This window comes from Mustela erminea, chromosome 8 (genome assembly GCF_009829155.1).
Source record: "Mustela erminea isolate mMusErm1 chromosome 8, mMusErm1.Pri, whole genome shotgun sequence".
NCBI lineage: Eukaryota > Metazoa > Chordata > Mammalia > Carnivora > Mustelidae > Mustela > Mustela erminea.
The window spans coordinates 42,551,343-42,572,450 of record NC_045621.1 but is presented as its reverse complement, the minus strand read 5'-3'; the positions used below and the strand labels follow the sequence as shown (position 1 = coordinate 42,572,450).

Here is a 21,108-nt window from a genome sequence, read left to right as displayed (position 1 = left end):
AGCACACGCTGCTGTGGCAGTCCAGGTGAGGCCTGCAGATAGCTTCCGCCAGGGGAAACGAAGATTGGCGGTGAGAATGACAGATTCTAGAAACGTCTGCAGAGCTCTGGTCTTGCCTTACCTTCCCAGCACTGACCATGCTGGAAGGATGGGGCCCAAGTTTTTACATTTGAATTTTACCTAAGTACAGAACAAGGTCAAGTGACTTCACGGTTCTCCAACCTCCCAAGCTTTTCAGGGGGAGAATCCCGGGGTGGTAGTAGTCACAAACCAGACTCCATTTCCCTCCGGTCTCCAGTGAGCGAGTGGCGTATGCGCCCCTCCCCCTGGGAGGACGGAGGTGAGCTCCCCTAAATGGCGCACCTCTGTTTCTCTTGCTCTTGTTTTATTTCTCCATCTGCATATAGAGTAAGGCGCCTGTGTGGTTTTTTCTTCTTAATTTTCTTTCTGCCGCCTCATTAGCCGAGGAGAGTGCGCGTGGACCCTAATGACACCAGGATGTCAGAGGAGTGTAACTGCCGCTTCTCCGCAGACAGCAAGGAGGCGGCGGAGATCTTTAAACTGTGTTGGCATAAAAATAATGGAAGCAGCCAGCTGCCTGGCAAACGTGAGGGGGCACAGTGCCGGGGGATGGGGGAGGGCCGGGGAGCCCCAGAGAGGTGGAACTGAGGAGAGACAGGAAATGAATTCCCAGAGACAGGCAATAAGACTTGGTCACAGTCTGTGACCCAGGGAGGAGGGGCCCCAGGGAGGGGGGGCGCGTCTGCTGAGGGAGGGCAGCTCTTGGGGGGAGGGGGGCAGTGTGGGAGAGGCCTTTCCTGTCACGTGCAGTCCCTGGGGACCATTTAACAGTTTGCAGAGACAAGGGAGAGGGCCAAGGGCAGGGCCAGTGGTTGGGTGACGGTATCCGGGGAAAGTCTGAAGAAGCAGGAATGGCTTGGGAGACTAGATCTGAAGGGATCCAGTGTGAACCGCTCCTCTTCATGGTGTGGTTTCCTCCCAGTACAGAAGGGAGACCATTGAAATCAGAGACCGCCACGCCCCAGAAAATAGCACATTAGTGGTGACTCGTGAAAGCCGGAAATAGCCACACGTTGGGGGCATCCTGTGCGGTGGTGAAGGGATAAGACTGGGCGAGGCTCAGGTGGGAAGATGCTTGCCTGCCTGGCTCTCCCTCTGTCTCTCTCCTACTCTAAAGCCCGTTTATGTCGGGCTTTGAAACAGGAAGGGATTGGGACAAAAAAACAAGTTTCGAGTAGGGAGGCGCCCAGAGATGATCGTTCTTCCAGCAGTGAGGTGATTACGGGCTTTTGAAGGGCAGCCGTTCTTGTCTCGTACTGACATAGCTGCAAAGACAGGCAAGAGGAGGGAAGGAAGACAGGAAGGGAGGGGGCTGCAAAGCAGATCCGAGGCCCCAACACGATGACCTCATGTCTGAGTCAGGGAGCTCCCGCTCCTGCGCTGCACCACCCCGAGTTTTCAGGCAATCAGGCAGTCGCTACAAAAATATTCTAGAGGTCAAAAAGGCATTAGGGGATGTCTTTGGAGATGCAGTGCATTCTAGGAGATGCAGGGAAGTGCAGAGGTGGAAACCAAGGAACCCGGGTTGCATAGCAACCTGAGAGCTCTGCTGGGAAGAGGGTAAGAGAAGAGGCCTCCCGGTGGGGGTGGGGCGCAGTCACCAGGTGAATATGGAAGCAGAGGGAGGCTGGGCACCATCCTCATGAGCCTACCTCTGCTCAGGCCCTCCACAGGACCCCCTGGTGGAATGAGACTGGCACCACGGACTTCCCCTGCATGTTAACAGACCTCGTGTCTGATCTTCCCTTAACTGATGCTGAATAGGGAGATAAATAAATAGATCCATGACGGGGAAAGGGAGCAGAAAAACAAAAAATGGGGACAGCATCCACAGAATAGAAAGGCGACCCATACCCCTCATCAGAAGATCCAGAAGAAAGTCTGAGAAACTGTGTGCCATGGATGCTCTCACCTACAGAGTGCAAGAAGACATAGCCTCTACGTCCCTAAAAACAGAGCCCGTGATGGGGACAAGGCAGCAGAATGACGTGAAAAGGAAGATGGAGGAGACAAGGTCATACGGGGGAGGGTGGCGAGTATTTGAAGCGAGGCAGAAAACAGAACAGATTCATAAAAGGAACAGAGTCTGTGATTTAAGTAAAGGAGCTGGGCTGGTGGCACATGTGGCTTCAGATCCCTTCCCTGGTGTCCCGTGGGGTCTACTCGACTTGTTGAAGGGGTGAGGGCAGCACAGCTAGAACTTTCAAGCTGAGCTCAGAGTCCCAGGCCAGCTGGTTTCTGACCGGCTTCAGCAAAAAGTGACACCATGGAAAACTAGGCATGGAGGGAAAAAGAAGCCAGGGTGTTTCTCCTCTTTCTCTGCCTTGGTAGGTTCGCCAGCAGTACCTGCATCCCCAAGGTTCTGGGACCGCAGCGACTCCTCCTTATGGTCACAGCCCCCACTGGGCAGCTGCTGACTCAGTTCCAGACTCCACTGTATCTCATACAACAAGAAATGTAGAAGTTAGGCAGGCTTTGGGACTGGTTGTTTCTGTGTCCTCACGAAGCTATCAAGGAATCAGGTTTGTCCAACCTCAGTGAGTCAGCTTTGTCCTCAAAATAGCTTTTGTGATAAGATGGCGTCCAGCAACAACTGGGCCAGCCAGCTTCATATCCAATTGCTTTTCTCTGGAAGCCCTGAGGAGATCTTCCCATGTTTCACTGGCCCAGGCTGACTTAAACATGCACTTTCCCAAACCAGTGATGACAAGTAGAATGGAGTTACTGTGACTGAATCACACTAATCCTTTGGACTGTTGGAAAATCAACCACTGTGTGTTCACTACTAATATTAAAACCTCTTCCTAAGTGCAAAGGAAAAAAAAAAACAAAATGAAGAAATAGAAGAAAAAGTGGTCATGAAGAGCAGAGTGAAGTGAGCCAACCTACAGAAAAGTGATATTACTGAAGAAAAGCCTAGAGCAAATGGATCAGAAATAGTAATCAAAGACATAATAGAAGAAAACTTAGCTGCACTAGAAGTCTTAACTCCTAGAAGTTGAATGGATACTCTATGCAAATCAGTGATGGGAGACACACTCCTTTTATTTTTAATTTCTTCTCTTTTCTTTAGGATTTTAATTTTAAGTAATCTCTATGCCCAACATGGGACTTGAATTTACAACCCTGAGATCAAGAGTCTCATGCTCTACCGGCAGAGCCAGCAAGGCGTCCTTGGAGGCACATTCCTATATACATTCTAGCAGAAGTATTCATAAAAAGCATGAAAAATATCTTGCCAAGTATGTGAGCAGAAAAGCTATTCATAAAGGAATCAAACTCAGGCTGGACTCTGATTTCTCTGCTGCTATAGTATCACGAGACAAGAAAATATCATTTTCAGACTTTTAAAGAAAAAGTTTGGATGTGTACCCCTGGGGATAAAAATACATTATATGTTTATAAAAAATTAATAAATTAATTTTTAAAAATTTGATTATGCTAATATGGATAAGTAGTAGTAATGAAGGTTTCGGTATACTTGTCATTAGATTTTAATCATATGGACTCATTTTACTTGCTCTCCAAATAAATCCTCTAATGGAAAAAAAAAAGTTCGGATGCTAGAATTTTAGACTCATCCTAGATGGTTTTCATTTTGATGGCAAAAGTAAAACGCTTTTAGATATCAGGGGCTCATAAGATATGCCTTCCTAATGCATCAAAAAAATACTTCTATTTATTTGATTATTTAGCCAAAAAATATTTATTGAGCACCAGCCACGTGTCAGCAACATATTAGGTGTTTTGGATATATGAGTAGATAGTTCAAGGGGGAAGACGTATTCTTGCCTTCGTGGGGCTAACAGTCTAATGGGAAGACAGTCTTTAAACCACAAGCATAATGAACGGGCCAATAAAATGATAAGGACTAGAGAGAGAGAAAGTAAGGGAAAAGGTGAGCAGTTGCAGTTGTACGTGCAGTAGCTAGGGTGGGTGGCTTTGAGTCAACACTTGAGAGAGGTGAGGACATGGGCGTTTCAAGTATTACAGGGGAAGGGGCCAGCCAAGCAGCAGCCAATATGCAGTCTGAGATTAGAGTGGGCCTGACCTGAGAATGAGGTGACTAGTGTGGCTGATGGTGGAGAGAACCAGTGACAGTAGGAGATGAGACCAGAGGGAGAGGAGAGGCTCAAATCGTATGGGGCACTTATAGGGCACTGTCATGACTTTGGCCATGGAGGGCTTTGAGCAGAGTGGCAGGACCTGCTAACATTTGATGGGGACCCTCTGCCCTCTGTGCTGAGGAAATACGTCAGGAGGAGGAGTGCAGAAAGTGGAGGGACAAGTTGGGGGGCTACGTGAGGATCCATGTGAGGAGTGCTGGGGGCAAGTGGGAGGGAGGCACTCTGATTCTGGCTGTATTTTGGAGGTGAAGCCACCAGGGTATCTTGGTGGATTGAATGTGCAATGTGAGAGAAAGAGAGGGGTCAAAGATGACTCTAAGGCATTCAGCCCAAGAGACAGGTTAGATGGGTTTGCCATCAGCTGAAGTGGGAAGATTGTGGGTATAGTAATTAACAGAATTCAAGGTTGTTTTGATACCAAGGAAGCAGTTGGCTGTTCCAGTCCGGGGCTTGAGGGAAGGATTTGACTGACCTAGAAATACAACTTTTGAGTGCCAATGGCATGTGAGTGGAATTTATTTATTTTTAGTCAAGTATAATCAACACCTAGTGTTATATCAGTCTCAGGTATACAATACAGTGATTCCACAATTCTGTACATTCCTCAGTGCTCATCATGATGAATGAGTACACTCTTAGTGCCCTTCACCTACTTCCCCCATCCCCCTTCACAGCCCCTATGGTAACCACCAGTTTGTTCTCTATAGTTAAGAGTCTGGGGTTTTTTAGTTTGTCTCTTTTCTTCTTTCTTTCCTTCTTTCTTTGTTTTTTCAATTTCACAAATAAGTGGGATCATAGATCATGTGTCCCTCTCTGACTGACTTATTTCACTTAGCATCATACTCTCTAGCCCCTTGTCATTGCAAAGTGCAAGACTTCAGTCTTTTTTATGGCTGAGTGACATTCCATTATGTGTACGTACTACACCTTCTCTACATACGGATGGGATTGAAAGCCAGGAAACTGGATGGGATCACCAGGAAGTGAGAATGCACAGAAGAAGAAGAGAAACAAGGGCTGAATGCAGAGACATCTCAACATCAAGAAGAAGGAGAGATGAGAAGACAGCCAAGGAAACAGGAGGGGCCAATGAGGGAGGTGGAATGAGAGCAAGGCTTCCTGGAAACCAGCTAAAGAACGTATCATAGAGGAGGACCTGACTGACTGTGTCAGACGTGGTCGACACAGCACAAGGCGAGGTAGAGCACTGGCCGCAGGATGCAGCAGCCCCCGCCCGTCAATACGCTTAACAAGGGTCGGTTGTCTCAAGTGTCCAGGGCTGAAGGTCCGTGGGGAGAAAGTACACCAGTTGTCAAAGAGATGAGGTGACAGGGAGTGCCTGAGTGGCTCAGTTGTTAAGCTTCTGCCTTCAGCTCGGGTTGTGATCCCAGGGTCCTGGGATGGAGTCCCACATTGGGATCTCAGCTCTATGGGGAGTCTGCTTCTCCTTCTGCCCCTCCACTCATTCTCTCAATCCCTCTCTCTCTCTCTCAAATAAATAAATAATATCTTTTAAAAATTGTTGTCCTATTTAAAAAAAGAGAGACAGATGAGGTGAAAGACTATCTCAAGGTTGGGAAACTCAAGTTCATAGATTCCCACAACTCCACCTCCTAACCGTCTCTCAGGATCATCCTCTTCTCTCCATCCTGACTCATACCAACTGAGTTTGGGCCACCACCATCTCTCCTAGCCTGTGGAAATGTCCCCTAAGCTGCACTCCGACCCTTCAATATGGCCACGGGAAACTGTTCTTTACTTTGTAGCCATGGTGATGCTTGTGAAATTAAAATCTGATCCTGTCACTCTCCAACTCGCAGTCCTCCAAGGCTCCCTTGTGTCCTCAGGGTCACGTCCAGCCTCATCACAGTGGTTGTGCTCCTCCTGCCCATGCCCTGCCTTCATCCCCAGACTCTGGCTCACACTCCCCACATCAGGCTCCACACCTGGCCAACATTTTTAGCTCCTCCTCACCTCCCAGGTTTGGTCCCTGTTTTCTCTACCTGGAACACTCTTGTCCTTAGGACTCTTTGTACTTTTGTAATTCCTCCTCCTTAGCAGGTCTTAACTGACCAACCAAATCACCACCCACAGCAAATCCAGGTCTCACCTAGGTACCATGTCTATTACCTTGTGATTCCCCTCTATGGTACTGTGGCACCTGTTTTCTATTGTTGCTATGCTTTTTCTTTTATTTGAGATTATAAAAGTCTGTGAGGGCAGATCTTGCCACTGTATCATGCAGACATAACACAATCCCCAGCTTCTAGCAGGAGCTTGGTAAGTATCTAGGACAAATGGCTTCATGGACAGGAGGTGAACATACAACCCAGTGAAACAGAAACAACTTCAGTAATTGAAACGCAGGTTATAAAACTAAACACTAATTCCAAAAATTATTTCTGGAAGATACACGTAACATAAAATATGATCTTGTAATAACCATAATCTGGGACTAAAACTCCAGATCTTATTAAGAAAGGAGAAGAATTGGGGCACCTGGATGGCTCAGTCAGTTAAGCGTCTGCCTTCGGCTCAGGTCCTGATCTCAGGGTCTTGGGATGAAGCCCTGCATCAGGCTCCCTGCTCAGCAGTAAGTCTGCTTTCTCCTCTCCCTCTTCTCCTCCCCACCCCTTGCTCTCTCTCACTCTTTCTCTCTGTCTCAAATAAATAAATAATTTTTTTTAAAAAAGGAGAATTGGGGCGCCTGGGTGGCTCAGTGGGTTAAGCTGCTGCCTTCGGCTCAGGTCATGATCTCAGGGTCCTGGGATCGAGTCCCGCATCGGGCTCTCTGCTCGGCAGGGAGCCTGCTTCTCTCTCTCTGCCTGCCTCTCTGACTACTTGTGATTTCTCTCTGTCAAATAAATAAATAAAATCTTTAAAAAAAAATTTAAAAAGGAGAATTGGTTATGAGAGGAATGAGAGAGTAGGGATAATGGCACATCTAGAACACAAAAGATACAATTTTGATGTTTAGAAAATATAGGCCATTATTTATTTTGAAGGTAAGCACTAGTAGAATTGTAAATTGGATACATACTTCCAAAATATAAAAATAAACACAAGTGAAATATAAACCTGTATAAAAGAAAATCAGACAACAAGGGAAGCAACCATAAAAAATCATAAAGAATAAGATGAGGGGAACCTGGGTGACTCAGTCGACTGACTGTATGCCTTCGGCTCAGGTCATGATCCCAGAGTCCTGGGATCGGGCCCCATGTTGGGCTCCCTGCTCAGGGAAGTCTGCTGCTCCCTCTCCCTCTGCCTCTCCCCCAGCTCATGCTCTTTCTCTCTCTCAAATAAATAAATTCTTTTAAACATGTTTTTAAAAAGAATAAAGTGAAACAGAAGTAAACCCAAATAGATTATTTATAACAATAAATATAAATTCTTATAAATTTCTTAAACTGCCCTATTACCAATACAGGGACTCTCAAACACTTTCAAACAAAATGAATTTAAAAATTTTCAAATTAAAGAGCAGGCAGAGGTACTTTGTAGCAAAAAATAAAAGAAAAAGAAAATGATGGATCGATATCAATATGCAACATAGAAGAATTCCTGGGAGAGACACAGACTGAAGGAAAGAGAAGATACACTGACAGAGATAAAAACATATATATATTTCACAGTGAAGATGTAACCATTAGGAACCTATCTACCAAAGAAACATTATGTTAAAATGGAGAAACTAAATGAAAAATAATAATCCGAGATGATTTTTAGTACACATCTTTCACACATCAAGTGGGCAAAGTAGAAGCTTCAAATGGTAAATGAGAAAAGTGCATGTTGAATTTTGAATGCTGCAAACAGAATACAACTTCTGGTGCTCCAAAAACAGGCATTGTTTAAAGTCATAATACAGGGGCACCTGGGTGGCTCGGTGGGTTAAAGCCTCTGCCTTCGGCTCGGGTCATGATCCCAGGGTCCTGGGATTGAGCCCTGCATTGGGCTCTCTGCTCCTCGGAGAACCTGCTTCTTCCCCTCTCTGCCTGCCTCCCTACCTACTTGTGATCTCTCTCTCTGTCAAATAAATAAGTAAAAATAAGTAAAATCTTTTTTAAAAAATAAATAAATAACAATAAATAATAATAACAATAATAAATAAACAACAGGCCAGAAAATTAATACCAAACAGCTAATTTTTAAAAAATAACCTTTTGAAAATTGCACGGTAAACCTCTAAATAACTACCACATCAATAGTTACATCATTGCAGAATATTTAAGAAAGTAGAACACTGTGCCTCAAAAGTTATGGCTATGACCACACCTATGTTCAAAGGAAAATCCGTACTATTTTGAAAGTTGCCTATATTATGACTCAAGGGGGAAAATGTTACTAAACTAGCTAAGTAGTCAGTCCAAGGAGTCAGAAAGAAACAGACAAAGGAATTAATAACAATAAACACAATAACTGATGGGTTAGAGTATTTTAAAAGAGAACGGGTCAACAAAAGCCAATAGGGGATTCCCTGAAAAAAAAAAAAAAAACAAATTAGCAAAATTCCAGTAGGACTAAATAAGGAATGACACTGGAGATACAATTATTTCATCGCTATATGAATATATATATATTTATTTCAAATGAAGAAGGATGCTTATTTCTAGATGTAGTGGGGTTATCTCCCATCCAGGTTTTCTCCCCACGTGCACAGACACATTGACAAGGCTTTGGGCCCTCTGCCTTCCTGGGTTTCACCAGTACAGTCTCCCAGAAGACAGACAGAGGAGGGTGAGGTCAGAGGATGTCTCTGATCGGACCCCCTTCTGCCATAGGCTGGATGCATGTCCCCAATCCAAGACCACTACTCCTTTTTTTTTTTTAAGATTTTTTGTTTATTTATTTGACAAGAGAGAGAGATCACAGGCAGGCAGAGAAAGAGGGGGAAGCGGGCTCCCTGCCAAGCAGAGAGCCCCATGCAGCGCTCAATCCCAGGACTCTGAGATCATGACCTGAGCTGAAGGCAAAGGCTTAACCCTCTGAGCCACCCAGGCGCCCCAGGACCACTACTCCTGATACACAGCCCACCTGACTCTCTACTCTTCAGGCCCAGAGGCAGAAAGGGCTGTGTTTCCAACTCCACATTAGGGCGCTGTCCCTTGACTTCCCCTGTATTCAAATGGTGCTAAATAGCTGCTATACCAATAAAATTAAACAATAAAATAAAAAAATCAATAAAAATTTTAAAAACTCCTCCCAGAAAGATCCTGTATCAATATGCCGTCTATTTCCTATATACATGCAATGCTAAATTTCTTTAAAATGAAGATTGTTGGGTGCCTGGGTGGCTCAGTTGGTTAAGCAACTGCCTTCGGTTCAGGTCATGATCCCGGAGTCCCCGGATCGAGTCCGGCATTGGGCTCCATGGGGAGTCTGCTTCTCCCTCTGACCTCCTCTCTTGTGCTCCTCACTCTCTCTCAAATAATAAATATAATCTCTTTAAAAAATAAATGAAATAAGATAAAATGAAGATTGTTCCATTTGCAACAACATGGATGGAGCTAGAGAGTAAAATGCTAAGGGAAATAAGTCAGAGAAAGACATACCATATGATCTCACTTATATGTGGACTTTAAGAAACAAGACAAATGAACAAAGAAGAAAAGAGACAAAAACAAACTCTTAACTATAGAGAGCGAACTGCTGGTTACTAGAAGAGAGGTGGGGGGGATGGGTGAAGTAGGTGAAGGGGACCAAGAGTGCACTCATCATGATGAGCATTGAGTATAGAATTGTTGACTCATCACACTGTATACCTGAAACTAATATAACACTGTATGTTAACTACGCTGGAATTAATTTTAAAAAAATTAAAATGAAACGATTGTTTCCCAGGAAAGTATACATTAACAAACGATTCAAGAAAAAAGCAAGGAGCACCTGGCTGGCTCAGTCAGGGGAGCATGCAACTGTTGATCTTGGGGTTGTGAGTTCAAACCCCATGTTGAGTACAGAGATTACTTAAAAATCAAATTGAAGAAGAAGAAGGAGGAGGAGGAGGAGGAGGAGGAGGAGGAGGAGGAGGAGGAGGAGGAGGAGGAGGAGAAGAAGGAGAAGAAATAATAATAATAATCAAAACAAAGTATACCAATAACCATGGAAGAGAAAATGATAAAAATTTGATATTACCTGCAGCTTAAGGCTAGGCTTAGACAATGTTAAATACAAGATCTGTTATGCCTTCTTAATTCCAATAATATGTACTTTAAAAATCTTCTAGGAGTTTTAAAAAGATAGAAATTTTCTAAATTGACTAAGTTGGCATAAACTCACATCAAAATCTGACAAAAGAAGCTAAAAAAGCTGAAATGACAAACCATATTTAGTTCTTAAATACAGAAATCTTAGCAAATTGAATCTGCCATTGTATGCAGAATAGCCAAACAGGGTCTATTCCATGAAGACAAAAATGGGTCAGTATTGGAAAATCTTGTATCAACTTGGTCAGAAAAAGGCAAAAAATACATCCTTAAATGTGTAGTAATTTAGAAATAGAGAGCTACTTCCTTCACTGAGAACAGATTATCTATCTAATACTAATATCCAAGGTTATTATAGTGAAACTTTAGAGATAATCGTGTTAAAATTTGGAATAAGATAATGATGCATCAGCATTGTTATTTTACATTGAACTTTAGGGGCACCTAGGTGGCTCATTTGGTTAAGCATCCAACTCTTGGTTTTGGCTCAGATCATGATCTCAGGGTTGTGAGATGGAACCCCTGGTCAGGCTCCAAGCTCAGCGGAGAATCTGTTTAAAGATTCTCTCCCACTGCCCCTCTTCCTACCCACACACATGTTTAACCTCTCTCTCTCTCATAAATAAATAAATAAATCTTTAACACTGAACTTTAAAACTCTGGTCAATGTAATAAGACAAGAAAAATAAATGTGAAATATTTATACCGAGAGGAGAAAATACTATTATTTGCAAAAATGAATGACTAAGATATAACCTTAATAAAGTGTATATACAAATCAATGAGGAAAATTAACATACTATAGAAAAACTGAGCAAAAGACATAACTTAGCAATTTATAAAGGAAGAGAAATGGTCAACCAAAATGTAAATATGCCATACTTTTTCTATCAAATTTAAATAATTAATGAGATGACTTGGGTAGGGGAGAAAGAGACTCTCATACTCATTTCTTCAAAAAGTGTGATAATTTACACACTTACAATTAGACAGTATGTGCTAAAACCTCTAAAATGTACATACTCCTTGATCCCACATTTCTACTTCTAGGAATTCAGTGTCAGAAGGGGACAGACTTATCTTGTTATCTAAATAAGAATGGTTGGAGGCAGAAAGAGAAAGAATGATATTCAAGAGTGTTCATTGTTTATAACATCCATTTACAATAATCACCTCATTGAATATATTACAATATATTCATAAAATATATGGCCCCTGAAATGATGTTGAAGTGCTTATTTATAATTTCTGAATTGTTCACAATTGATGTTGAGTAGACAAAAATCAAGTTTCAAAATAATAGGCACAGTATTACTCCACTTTTACTGTATATCTTAATTTTTTGTCTAAATGCATAAAACATTAATATATACAAAATGCTAATAGTGCCTATCTCTAAACAAAAAGATATTAATTTCCTGTTTTGTTTTAATATATTTAAAAGGGGTTTCATATGTGAAGGAAGTTCGGCAAGTTGTGAATGGAGCAACCATACTGAGTGATTCAGGTCTGTCTTCTATTTGACCTTGTTCACAGAGCCCCAGTGAGCTCAGCTACTGGCCCTGCCTGTTAATTGTCTGCTGTAGATATTTGGTGCCTGATTATAAGAAAATTGCTTAACTTCAGTTTTCTCAGTGAAGAAATACTAATTTTACAACACTTAGTAGATTGTAAACCTCAAAAACAGAGGAGTATGAAGTTGCCTTACCCCTCCCCAAAATCAAATCTGAATTTGATCAATCTTCCCAACCCAACTACGCATTTACAAAAAGCAGATGAAGAGCGTTATGTTCCCAAACTCTACACGAATACCAGGAACAAAATTCAAACACCGAGAAACCCTGCTAGACAGATAACCCAGTTTCTTCAACAAATAAGTAACATGACACAAAAATGGAAGATCTGATAATACAGCATATCAACCAATCTTAATCCTGTTGGGTTCTTTATTTATTCTTTATTTATCTGGGTTCTAATTGAAACAATTTTTTTTTCATACAATGGCATTTAAGAGAAATTTGTGAATTTAAACACTGGCCATATATTTGAAGATGCTAAGAAACTTGTTAACTTCTCAGGTCTTATAATGATGTTGTATTTCTCCTACAGTGTCCTATAGGAGTCACACTGAAATATTTACAGATGAAAATACAGGATCCATTGCAATGGCTTTAAAATAATACTGGGGGAGATGACGGGCGTGTGGATGGGGTGGGACGAGGCACGGGTTGATGGCGGGTACATGAGGTCATCATACCACTGGGTCTACTTTTGTGCTCACTGACATTCACCATCACAAGAAATGTATTTTTTAAAAAAGCAAACTGTTCTCATCTTCATGATGAAACTGATGAACCTGAATTGTAAAATTTGCTAATAAGAAAAGAGGAATCCTTTGCCAGTGGGGACGGAAAATAAAATAGAAAGGCCAAGTCAGGAGGAAATTCAACAACAAAGCCATTCTTCTCCCTCATTGTCCTGACATATAAGAAAATTGAGATAAGAAATTATGAACACCATCCTTGAACCACACTCCTCCCTCCGCCCCCAGCAGAACCTCCCTCCTTTGCTCTGAGCAACAATGTAGAGGTCAGGAGAGCCCACAGAGCCATGGGCATGCTGCTCTTGGCACGGAGGATGAGCAGGCAATTCCCAAGCCCAGACCTTGGGACATGTAGCTCTCCTAGCGCTAAGACAGCACCCCCGCCCTCCCCGCGCTGCCCTGGCCAGAACGCTGCCTTGGGCTTGTTGGGAACCCTGCTGTCCTCTTACCATGAGGGCTCTTGTTCCCCATGTGGCTAAGGCATAATGAGGTCCCACGGCCAGGAAGTGACAGAAGGGAGACCCCAAACACACCTCCCTATCAGCTGGCCCTGTCCCCCACCTGGACCCAAAACCCAGTCAACGTGAACTTGGTCTCCCACCACTTCCAACAGGTGCTGAAGACCTGTGCGCCAGCCCCCAGGGTCATTGAGACTCTTTTCAACGCCTACCCTCAGCTCCGTGTGTCAGAGTCCTGGAGGGAAGTGATTCCCGAGGACGTATTTCAGGTAAGGCAGCAGCCCTTCCTTCCCCCTCAGTACAAGAGCCCCGAGCTTCAGCTCCCTCCCCGCACCATGTGCACTTGGGCACTTACCCATTGAGGCGTAAGGCATCTGAAGAAGGATGGAGAAAGGGAGAGTGTGAAAGCGTAGCTGAGCACTGCTGGTTTTCTTTGGGAGGAATCATGCAGCCAAGAGCTGTTATTATATTTGCGGTGCTGTTGGCTGCGAGGAGCAGAAACCCAACACACCCAGCTGGACTTGAGTAACCACCCCTCCCCCCCAGAGAAGAGGGGCATGCAGAGCCACCTGAATCCACGGGCTCTACTCTGTGTGTCCTCCTTCTCCCTGTGAGAGCTTAGATATGGCCTAGGCAGTGGCAGGCACCACATATGTACCCAACAGAGTCCACAGTCACTGTCGCTGAAGAAAGAGTGAGGGTGGTTTTTGTTTTGTTTTTTTTTTCCCAGAAGCCTCTAGAAGACATCCCCTCATGTCTCATTGACTTGAGTTCCATCCACATGGCTCAACAGCCAATGCACTGTGCAGGGGGCGGGGGTGGAGGGAGTAGAGCAGGATGTGAGGAGACTATCTGTGTTACCCATTCTACCACCCAAAACAGACATCCTCGGACCCCCTGAGGAACTGCACCTCCAAAATGTGCATACACCCTCTTGGTGGAGGGCATGGCAACCATGGGGTCTTCTGGCTGTTGGGTCCATGCACTCAGGTTTATGTTCCATCTGCCTTCCTTCCAGATGCACCAGGCCTTCTACCAGTCCCTCTTGGCCTTGGCCCACAAGCCACGCTGTCTGCAGCATCTTTGCCGCTGTGCCATTCGGAAATTATTTGGCAAAAAGTGCTTTCACCTTGTGCCCCTGTTACCCTTGCCAAAGTCCCTGCAAGATTACCTCCTTCTGGAACCAGAGGGTGTTTTGCACTGAAAACCAGAGTGTTGGGACTGAGGCTGTAGTTAGCACCACTGCCCTCAGTGGAGGCTGTATGTTGAGGACAGCACCGCGGGGAAGGGGGCAGACCCTGGTGGCACTATCCATGTCCCCCCCTTGTGGATGCACTGGCCTCCCTGAGCTTCATGCTCACTTGGAAATGGAATGGGTCCTAAAAGGCCTTTCTGCCTCTCAGGGTTGCTTGTGAGGATCAAGATTGCAAATATCATAGTATTTGTATCAGAAAGTACTTCTCAACAGAAGTTGAACTAAAAAGTATACACACATCCCCTGCAGAGGGTTAACAGACTGTCTGCCTCACAGGGGCGTCCCACCCCTCCTGGAGCCTGGCCACCTAGAAAGGCTCTGTCCCCAACACATGACAGGTGTATCTATTGAGAGAGAACACCTGTTTCCGCAACAGGAGTGCCCTTCTGGAGCCCACCGGTGCTTCCCAGCACATTACAGCCCAGAACTCCCTAAAGGATGTCGGAGGGGTGGCAAGCCCAATATTGTGATCCCATGTGAGTCTTCCGACGCCCTTGCCAAACCCCAGTGGCCAGCAGCCCAGGAAGCCAGATGCCAGGGACAGACAGGTTGCTAAAGATAGCCATCAGCCCGGCCTGAGCGTCGCATAGCAAGAGAGATGTTCTAAGGGTCAAGGACTATATGAACCATCTCTTTCATTTTCTGTATTCTGGTGCTTTGATATCCAGGGCCTGGCTGACCTTGGAGGGACTGCTCCTCCCAGAGTCAGCCAGTTTCAGAGACATTATACAACTTACCCCGAGCATGCTTTCCAAATGCAAACCGACCAGTCCAGAGCTCACATACACACCCCCAACCACCCCTTCTACTGGGCTGTCACACTCTGGGCTACCTTCCACCCGTCCTAACTATCCGAGGGCCAGGTGCCAGAGAGATAGGGACAGCCTGCTGAAACTACTCAGACCCACTGGTCCTAAGCCTGTCTATCCTGCCTGGCCTGTTCCATCCATGAAAAACACGACAAAGTCTTCTGTCCGCATCCCCTCCGCCAACTGCCTGAACAAGCCTAGTGTGTGCCCTTGTGACCCCCCCCCATGGTATGATGTGCCCCTGCTCTTGGGAATGATGAGTAATAAACTATCTTTTCAATGGCAATTTTCTCTTGATCTCTTGGCCTTACTAGATCTCAAATTTTCTATTAATATGCCATATTTTTTTAGAGAGAGAATGAGTAGGGGAGGGAAAGAGGGAGAGAGAGAATCTTAACCAGCCCCACTTTCAGTGCAGAGCCCAGCACAAGGCTCGATCGCATGACCCTGAGACTATGACCTAAGCTGAAACCAAGAGTCGGATGCTTAACTGCCTGAGCCACCCAGGCGCCCTGCCCACATCCCTAAGACAGACAACTCACCGAACCCAGAAAAGGCCTATGTGTGCCTTGACTTCAGGACTCTTCACACAGCGCCCCCTACCCAGGCAGGTGGCAGCGTGCAGGAAGGTATGGGACATGCAGGAGGACCAGAGAGCCGTCTTCCTCCTGGAGGGGAAGGTCCCCATGCTTCGACCACTAGAAGAAGAAAGAGCTGGACAGCATTGGGGCAGACTGGGAGGACCTTGGCTTACAGACCAGGGATTCTGAACTAGAGAAGCCACGGGGATCCACGGAGCACGTGAGCAGATGTGGTCACAGTGGGACTCTGGGGAGATGGCTTTGCTCTGGAAAGACAGGCAGCACACTGTGGGACGGGTGGGAGCCCTCAGTGACCACCCCAGAATTGGGGCTGTCCCACCGGAGCAAGAAGAGTTACTTAACCAAAACCAGATGTGATTTGCTCAGCTGGAAGGTGTATCTGCATCCTTCTTGCTGTGTCGGGATTCCGTGAGAGAACTGCAGGAAGGCTGGGCTTCTCCAGCTCTGGAAGGATGTTGTCTAATTGCAGATCCTAACTATGGAGGTCTGGGCAGTGGCGGGGCGTGGAGGGGTTGGGGGAGGTGGTGTGGAGTGTGGATCACCAGCGTGGTTGACAACCCTGCTCTTGGTGGCTGTCCCCACTGACTGCAGAGAGCACAAAGCCCCAGGTCCAGAGCCGGCTGAGAGTAGAAATTCGATAAATGTTTCCTTCTGTTATTATGATTGCATTATTTTTAGCAGAAAATGGCCCGAGAAAGGGATAAAAAGGGAAAAGGCGAAGTCATGTTATTTATAAGAACAAGCAGAAAGGACAAGAGTACAGGGTAAGAAACACAACCACTGCGCCGCCCCACCCCCCAAGCCCTGTCCTCATCAGATTTGCAAATGAGAAGCTGAGCAAACACGCTGTCCTTGCAGGACAGGATCTCCAGCCACCCTCTCCATACTGCCCATCATAGAAAACAATCCGGTCGTATTTCTGAAATGCACTAACATTTACGGAGTTTTTAGAGTCCTGAAGCAAAGCAGAACCCCTTCAAACATACTGACCTTACATTTCTAAACTGATAAATGATGATCAGTTATTAGGTTTCCCCAAATTACAGCTTCAAATGACAATAAGATTCACAGAAGGAACCCCGGATAGCTCCCCATAGCTGCCTGGAGGGAATTCTTCCTTCTTCAGGGTTTTCTCCTCCAAGAACTTCTTTGAACATGTAGATGTTCCCAAAAGAGCTAATCCCTAAAGTTCCTGGGGTTTAATTTTTGAGGGGTGGGGGGCACCTGGATGGTTCAGTCATTTAAGCGTCTGCCGTTGGCTCAGATCATGATCCCAGAGTCCTGGGATCGAACTCCGCATGGAGCTCCCTGCTCAGCGGGGAGCCTGCTTCTCCCTGTCCCTCTGCCTGCCACTCTGCCTGCTCATGCTCTCTCTCTCTCTCTCTCTCTCTCTCAATAAATAAATACAATCTTTAAGTAAAAAAAAAAAGTCCTTGGGTTTAATCACTCACCGATTGAGTCCTTTGCTCATTGCTTTAACCCATCCTGACTGAGCCTGCCCACCTTGGGGCTGAGGGCCCATCCTCAACAAGACAGGCTCAAAGGCTCCTCCTCCTCCTTGGACAGCTCAGAGCCAAGCAAAGAAGACCCACTCATCAGCCAGGCTGCTGGACAGAACTGGCACGTGGTGGGGTGGGCTGTGGAGAGGAAGGGTCCCCTTCTCGGCCACCCTGGCTTTGGCTCTGCAGCACATGAGAGATGCTGACGTATTCCCAGGGCAGGTGGGCGTTCAGGCATCTCCCCATCCCTCCCTCTCCCCACTGTGCCCTACACACCATCATGGAACTTCCACGAGAAGCACCCTCACCCCACTCCACCAGCCAGTCCCATTCTAGGTCAACCCACGCCCATGCACAACAGGAACCTAGCGACGCTCTCCCAAGTTCTCCAGCTCATCAGGAACCTGACATCATGAGAAAAGGCAGAAAATAAACTGGTCCTAGAAATTCATTCAAATCCCCTGGGTTTCAGCGGCCGTCCACAAGTGCTAAATGCCTCTCCCCAAGGATGGTCATGGCTGTATGAGACAAAGAAGACTCGTGTGATTGGAGCTACCTTAATCATCAGATGGCATGAAAGTGACTTACAGTGTTGCAGAATGCAATTACAGCTAGCAATTTGCTTCGTTTGGCCAAAAATAAAATACCTGTCAGAAATGTGTTGTTGGCAGACACCCGGGTGGCTCAGTCGGTTAAGTGTCTGTCTTCGGCTCCGGTCATGATCCCTGGGGACTGAGTCCCGCATCCGATCCCTGCTCATGGTTCAGGAGGGAGCCTGCTTCCCCCTCTGCCTGCGGCTCCCCTTGCTTGTGCTGTCTCTCTCCAACAAATAAATAAAAACTGTATTTAAAAAAAAAAAAAAAAACTTGTTTTGATGACCCTCTAGTATGAGCCACAAGTATTTGGAAGTTGTGGAGTCAACGAGACTTGCGTAATTCTACATAGAAAAGAAAGAGAAATGGAGGAGAGGGCGGACAGGGTGAAGAGGAGGAGGGTGGGAGAGAGAGAAGCTAGCTGAAATAAATATCCAAGAAGTCATTCTACTTTACTTTTTAAAAAATTTTTTAAAGTAATCTCTACACCCAACAATGGGGCTCAAACGCATGACCCCAAGATCAAGAGTCACAAGCTCGCCTGACTGAGCCAGCCAGGCGGCCCAAGACATTCTACTTTAAAGCTAGAATTATCCTGGCTGACTTCTCTTCCAGTGAACAAAATGTACCCTGGTATTTTTTTTTTTATTAAAGGATCTAAAAATGTTTTCCATTCTTAAGCGGTTCCTACGGACATCATTACTTTTCTCTTTGAGTATATTACATAAACGCAATTCCATAAGATCTAAATTGTTTTTTTTAACTTCATATTTAGCTTTTAATGATGGATTCACATGGTTCAAAAATCAGATGGTAACAAAAGACTAAATGTTGTTTCCACTAAAAAAAGATAACAGAGGAATAGTTTCCTTCCGCTTTTATTGAGTGTCTTTGGCAGTACCACTTGTCATCCAAACCCTGAGAAATCAAAAATACACAAGTGAGGTTCTCCAGCAGCGGTGGTCCTGAGGAGGTCCGCCTCCCTGCATCCCTGGCCGTGTCCTGCCCAGGGCAAACCATCCACAGCACAGTGGGACCGTTAGACACCATCCACAGTCCATGGGCGGTCAGTACGTGGACACAGCAACCTGAGACGTGTTATGCCTAAAATTCTGAGCACGACATTGGGCTGGTCTTTGACTGTCTTTGTGTCTGCTTAATTTTAAGTTACATGATAATCATCAATGCAGCATGTTTTCAAGAAAATCAACACCACTGACTCCTTACGAAGAAGCATTTGCTAATTCCAGTAACTATATATAATTGCCACATTTCCAATCTCTGAAATAACCCTTTAGACACACATTGATGGAGAAGGCTGTTGAACTTTTGCAAATGACACTTAACCCTCTACAAAAATGGTGTAAAATATAGGCTTGGAGAATGAGCTGGTCTGCTCCAGTGACCGGTCCTGATGCGGGCCAGCTGAGGGGAAGCTTAATCACTGTAATCGTAGATATTATTAGCTTGCCAAGTGCTTTACATCTCTTAAGGGCTGCCCAAGGACCAAGTGATAAACCAGGAATATTGCACCTTTTATCCCATTATTTCAAGAATGAATCATTCCTTACTCAAATTTTTGATGTCCCCTTGGGGATAGTCAGAAACCCCAAATTATCAACTGTGATCAATACCGCACCTTACTTGAGGACTTAAGTCTACTTTTCAGACCCCAGGATTTTGTCTTCAAACTGTCAACATCGTTCTATTTTAAAACAAAAACTAATTTCACTGAATTGCTAAAACAAGCCTGGGGTTACATTGCTAGAGCCCTGCAGAGGGTTGCAAGGATTGAAACGCATTTTCATAGAATCCTGCAGGTGGCGCCATAAGCAAACGGTCTTACCCACGTCCACCAACCCGCCCTCCCCAGAATTAAAAACAAGAAAAGGAGATTTTAGCTCACAGGAAAAAGGGGAGGAGAATATAGAAAAGCTACAGAATTGTGACGTATCATATAGAATTGCGCTACTATCATAAAAATTCAGTAATTAAAATATTGATTATGGAATTGCTACTTCCTTTGTATTAAATATGCACGTTTTATAGGCACTGTGTTTATAAATAAATATATTTTAAGATGACTCTTTTATGATGCCATAATGACAGACAGTCCTCATTTGTGTGTTAAACGTGTTCTTTAACAAAATTATACATTCACCATGGCAATGGGACTAGCCCGGCTTCCAGCCTCCATCTAATCTAACAGAATGGTATTTCTGCAGTCCTAACACTCTGCTTAATCACGCCAATAAAAAGAGTAGATTTCTTTGTAATGCAATTTGTAAGCAATAAACATGATTGAGAATGCAGTATTTGCTGTCGACTATGTTTAATGCAGGGTTTTAATTTGGTGTGTAATTATTCATTTAGTAGGCACTTTTTCCATTCACATGTCTTTGCCCTGTTCTAGAGAAAGTTGGTAAGTTTGCAGAACATTGGGGATGCAGGATTTCCACGTACACTATGCAAACCAGGGTTGGATGCAGATGTTATAGAAAAAGAATAATTTTTTTATCTGCTAAAGACAGGAGGTCACATTAACTGGTAATACAGACACATAAAAATGTGATTATGGGTTCTAAACAGAACGCAGTAGGCTCCTAGTTAACACAATGAGATTTCTAGGAAGTGATGCATAAATTCTTCAAAAATGACACATTTCTCACGTTTCATTCCAATTAAATTACTGAGGCAGCTAACAGCGATGAGCGCAAAGTACGGGGGTAAAATGAGGGTTTCTTCTTGTAACTGTATCACTGTGGAAGTATATTTTTATGAGAAGCAGTTAATATTAAGCTATTATTTTTCAACTGTGCTGGAAGGGATGTCTCGAGCCTTCCTTGCCGAGCGCTCCCCAGAAGAGTCTGCTCCTTTGTTTCTTGGGTGCACTAATAGGAAGAGAGAATTGCTGGGGCCGCCCCCGCCCTCCTCTGTGGAGTCAAAGGGGCCAGTCAGGAAAGGGGTCCCGGGTGTCCGTCCCCAGGGTCGGGCCCAACCGCCGCCCAGAGGCCTGCGGTCACGAGACTCCAAGGTGCGCGGCGCCCCACTTGCTCCCCGCGGCGCCGGGCTGGGGGCGAGCAGCAGGGCCCGGCACCCGCCCGAGATCCGCCAGCGCTTGGGGCTTTACCCCCCGCGGGCCGCTCATGTCT

At 45.1% G+C, this 21,108-nt stretch overlaps 1 protein-coding gene across 1 annotated transcript in view; it reads left to right on the top strand.

The window, feature by feature from the left end:
* ASB18 (ankyrin repeat and SOCS box containing 18) overlaps positions 1-15,548 on the top strand; it is a 63,047-nt gene extending 47,499 nt beyond the window's left edge. The window contains exons 6-7 of the mRNA XM_032355255.1: positions 13,354-13,467; positions 14,217-15,548. Of these exons, the coding sequence (XP_032211146.1) occupies positions 13,354-13,467; positions 14,217-14,402 (300 nt within the window). The 3' untranslated portion in view covers positions 14,403-15,548. The remainder of the gene's footprint in view (positions 1-13,353; positions 13,468-14,216) is intronic.
* The last annotated feature ends 5,560 nt before the right edge of the window (positions 15,549-21,108 follow it).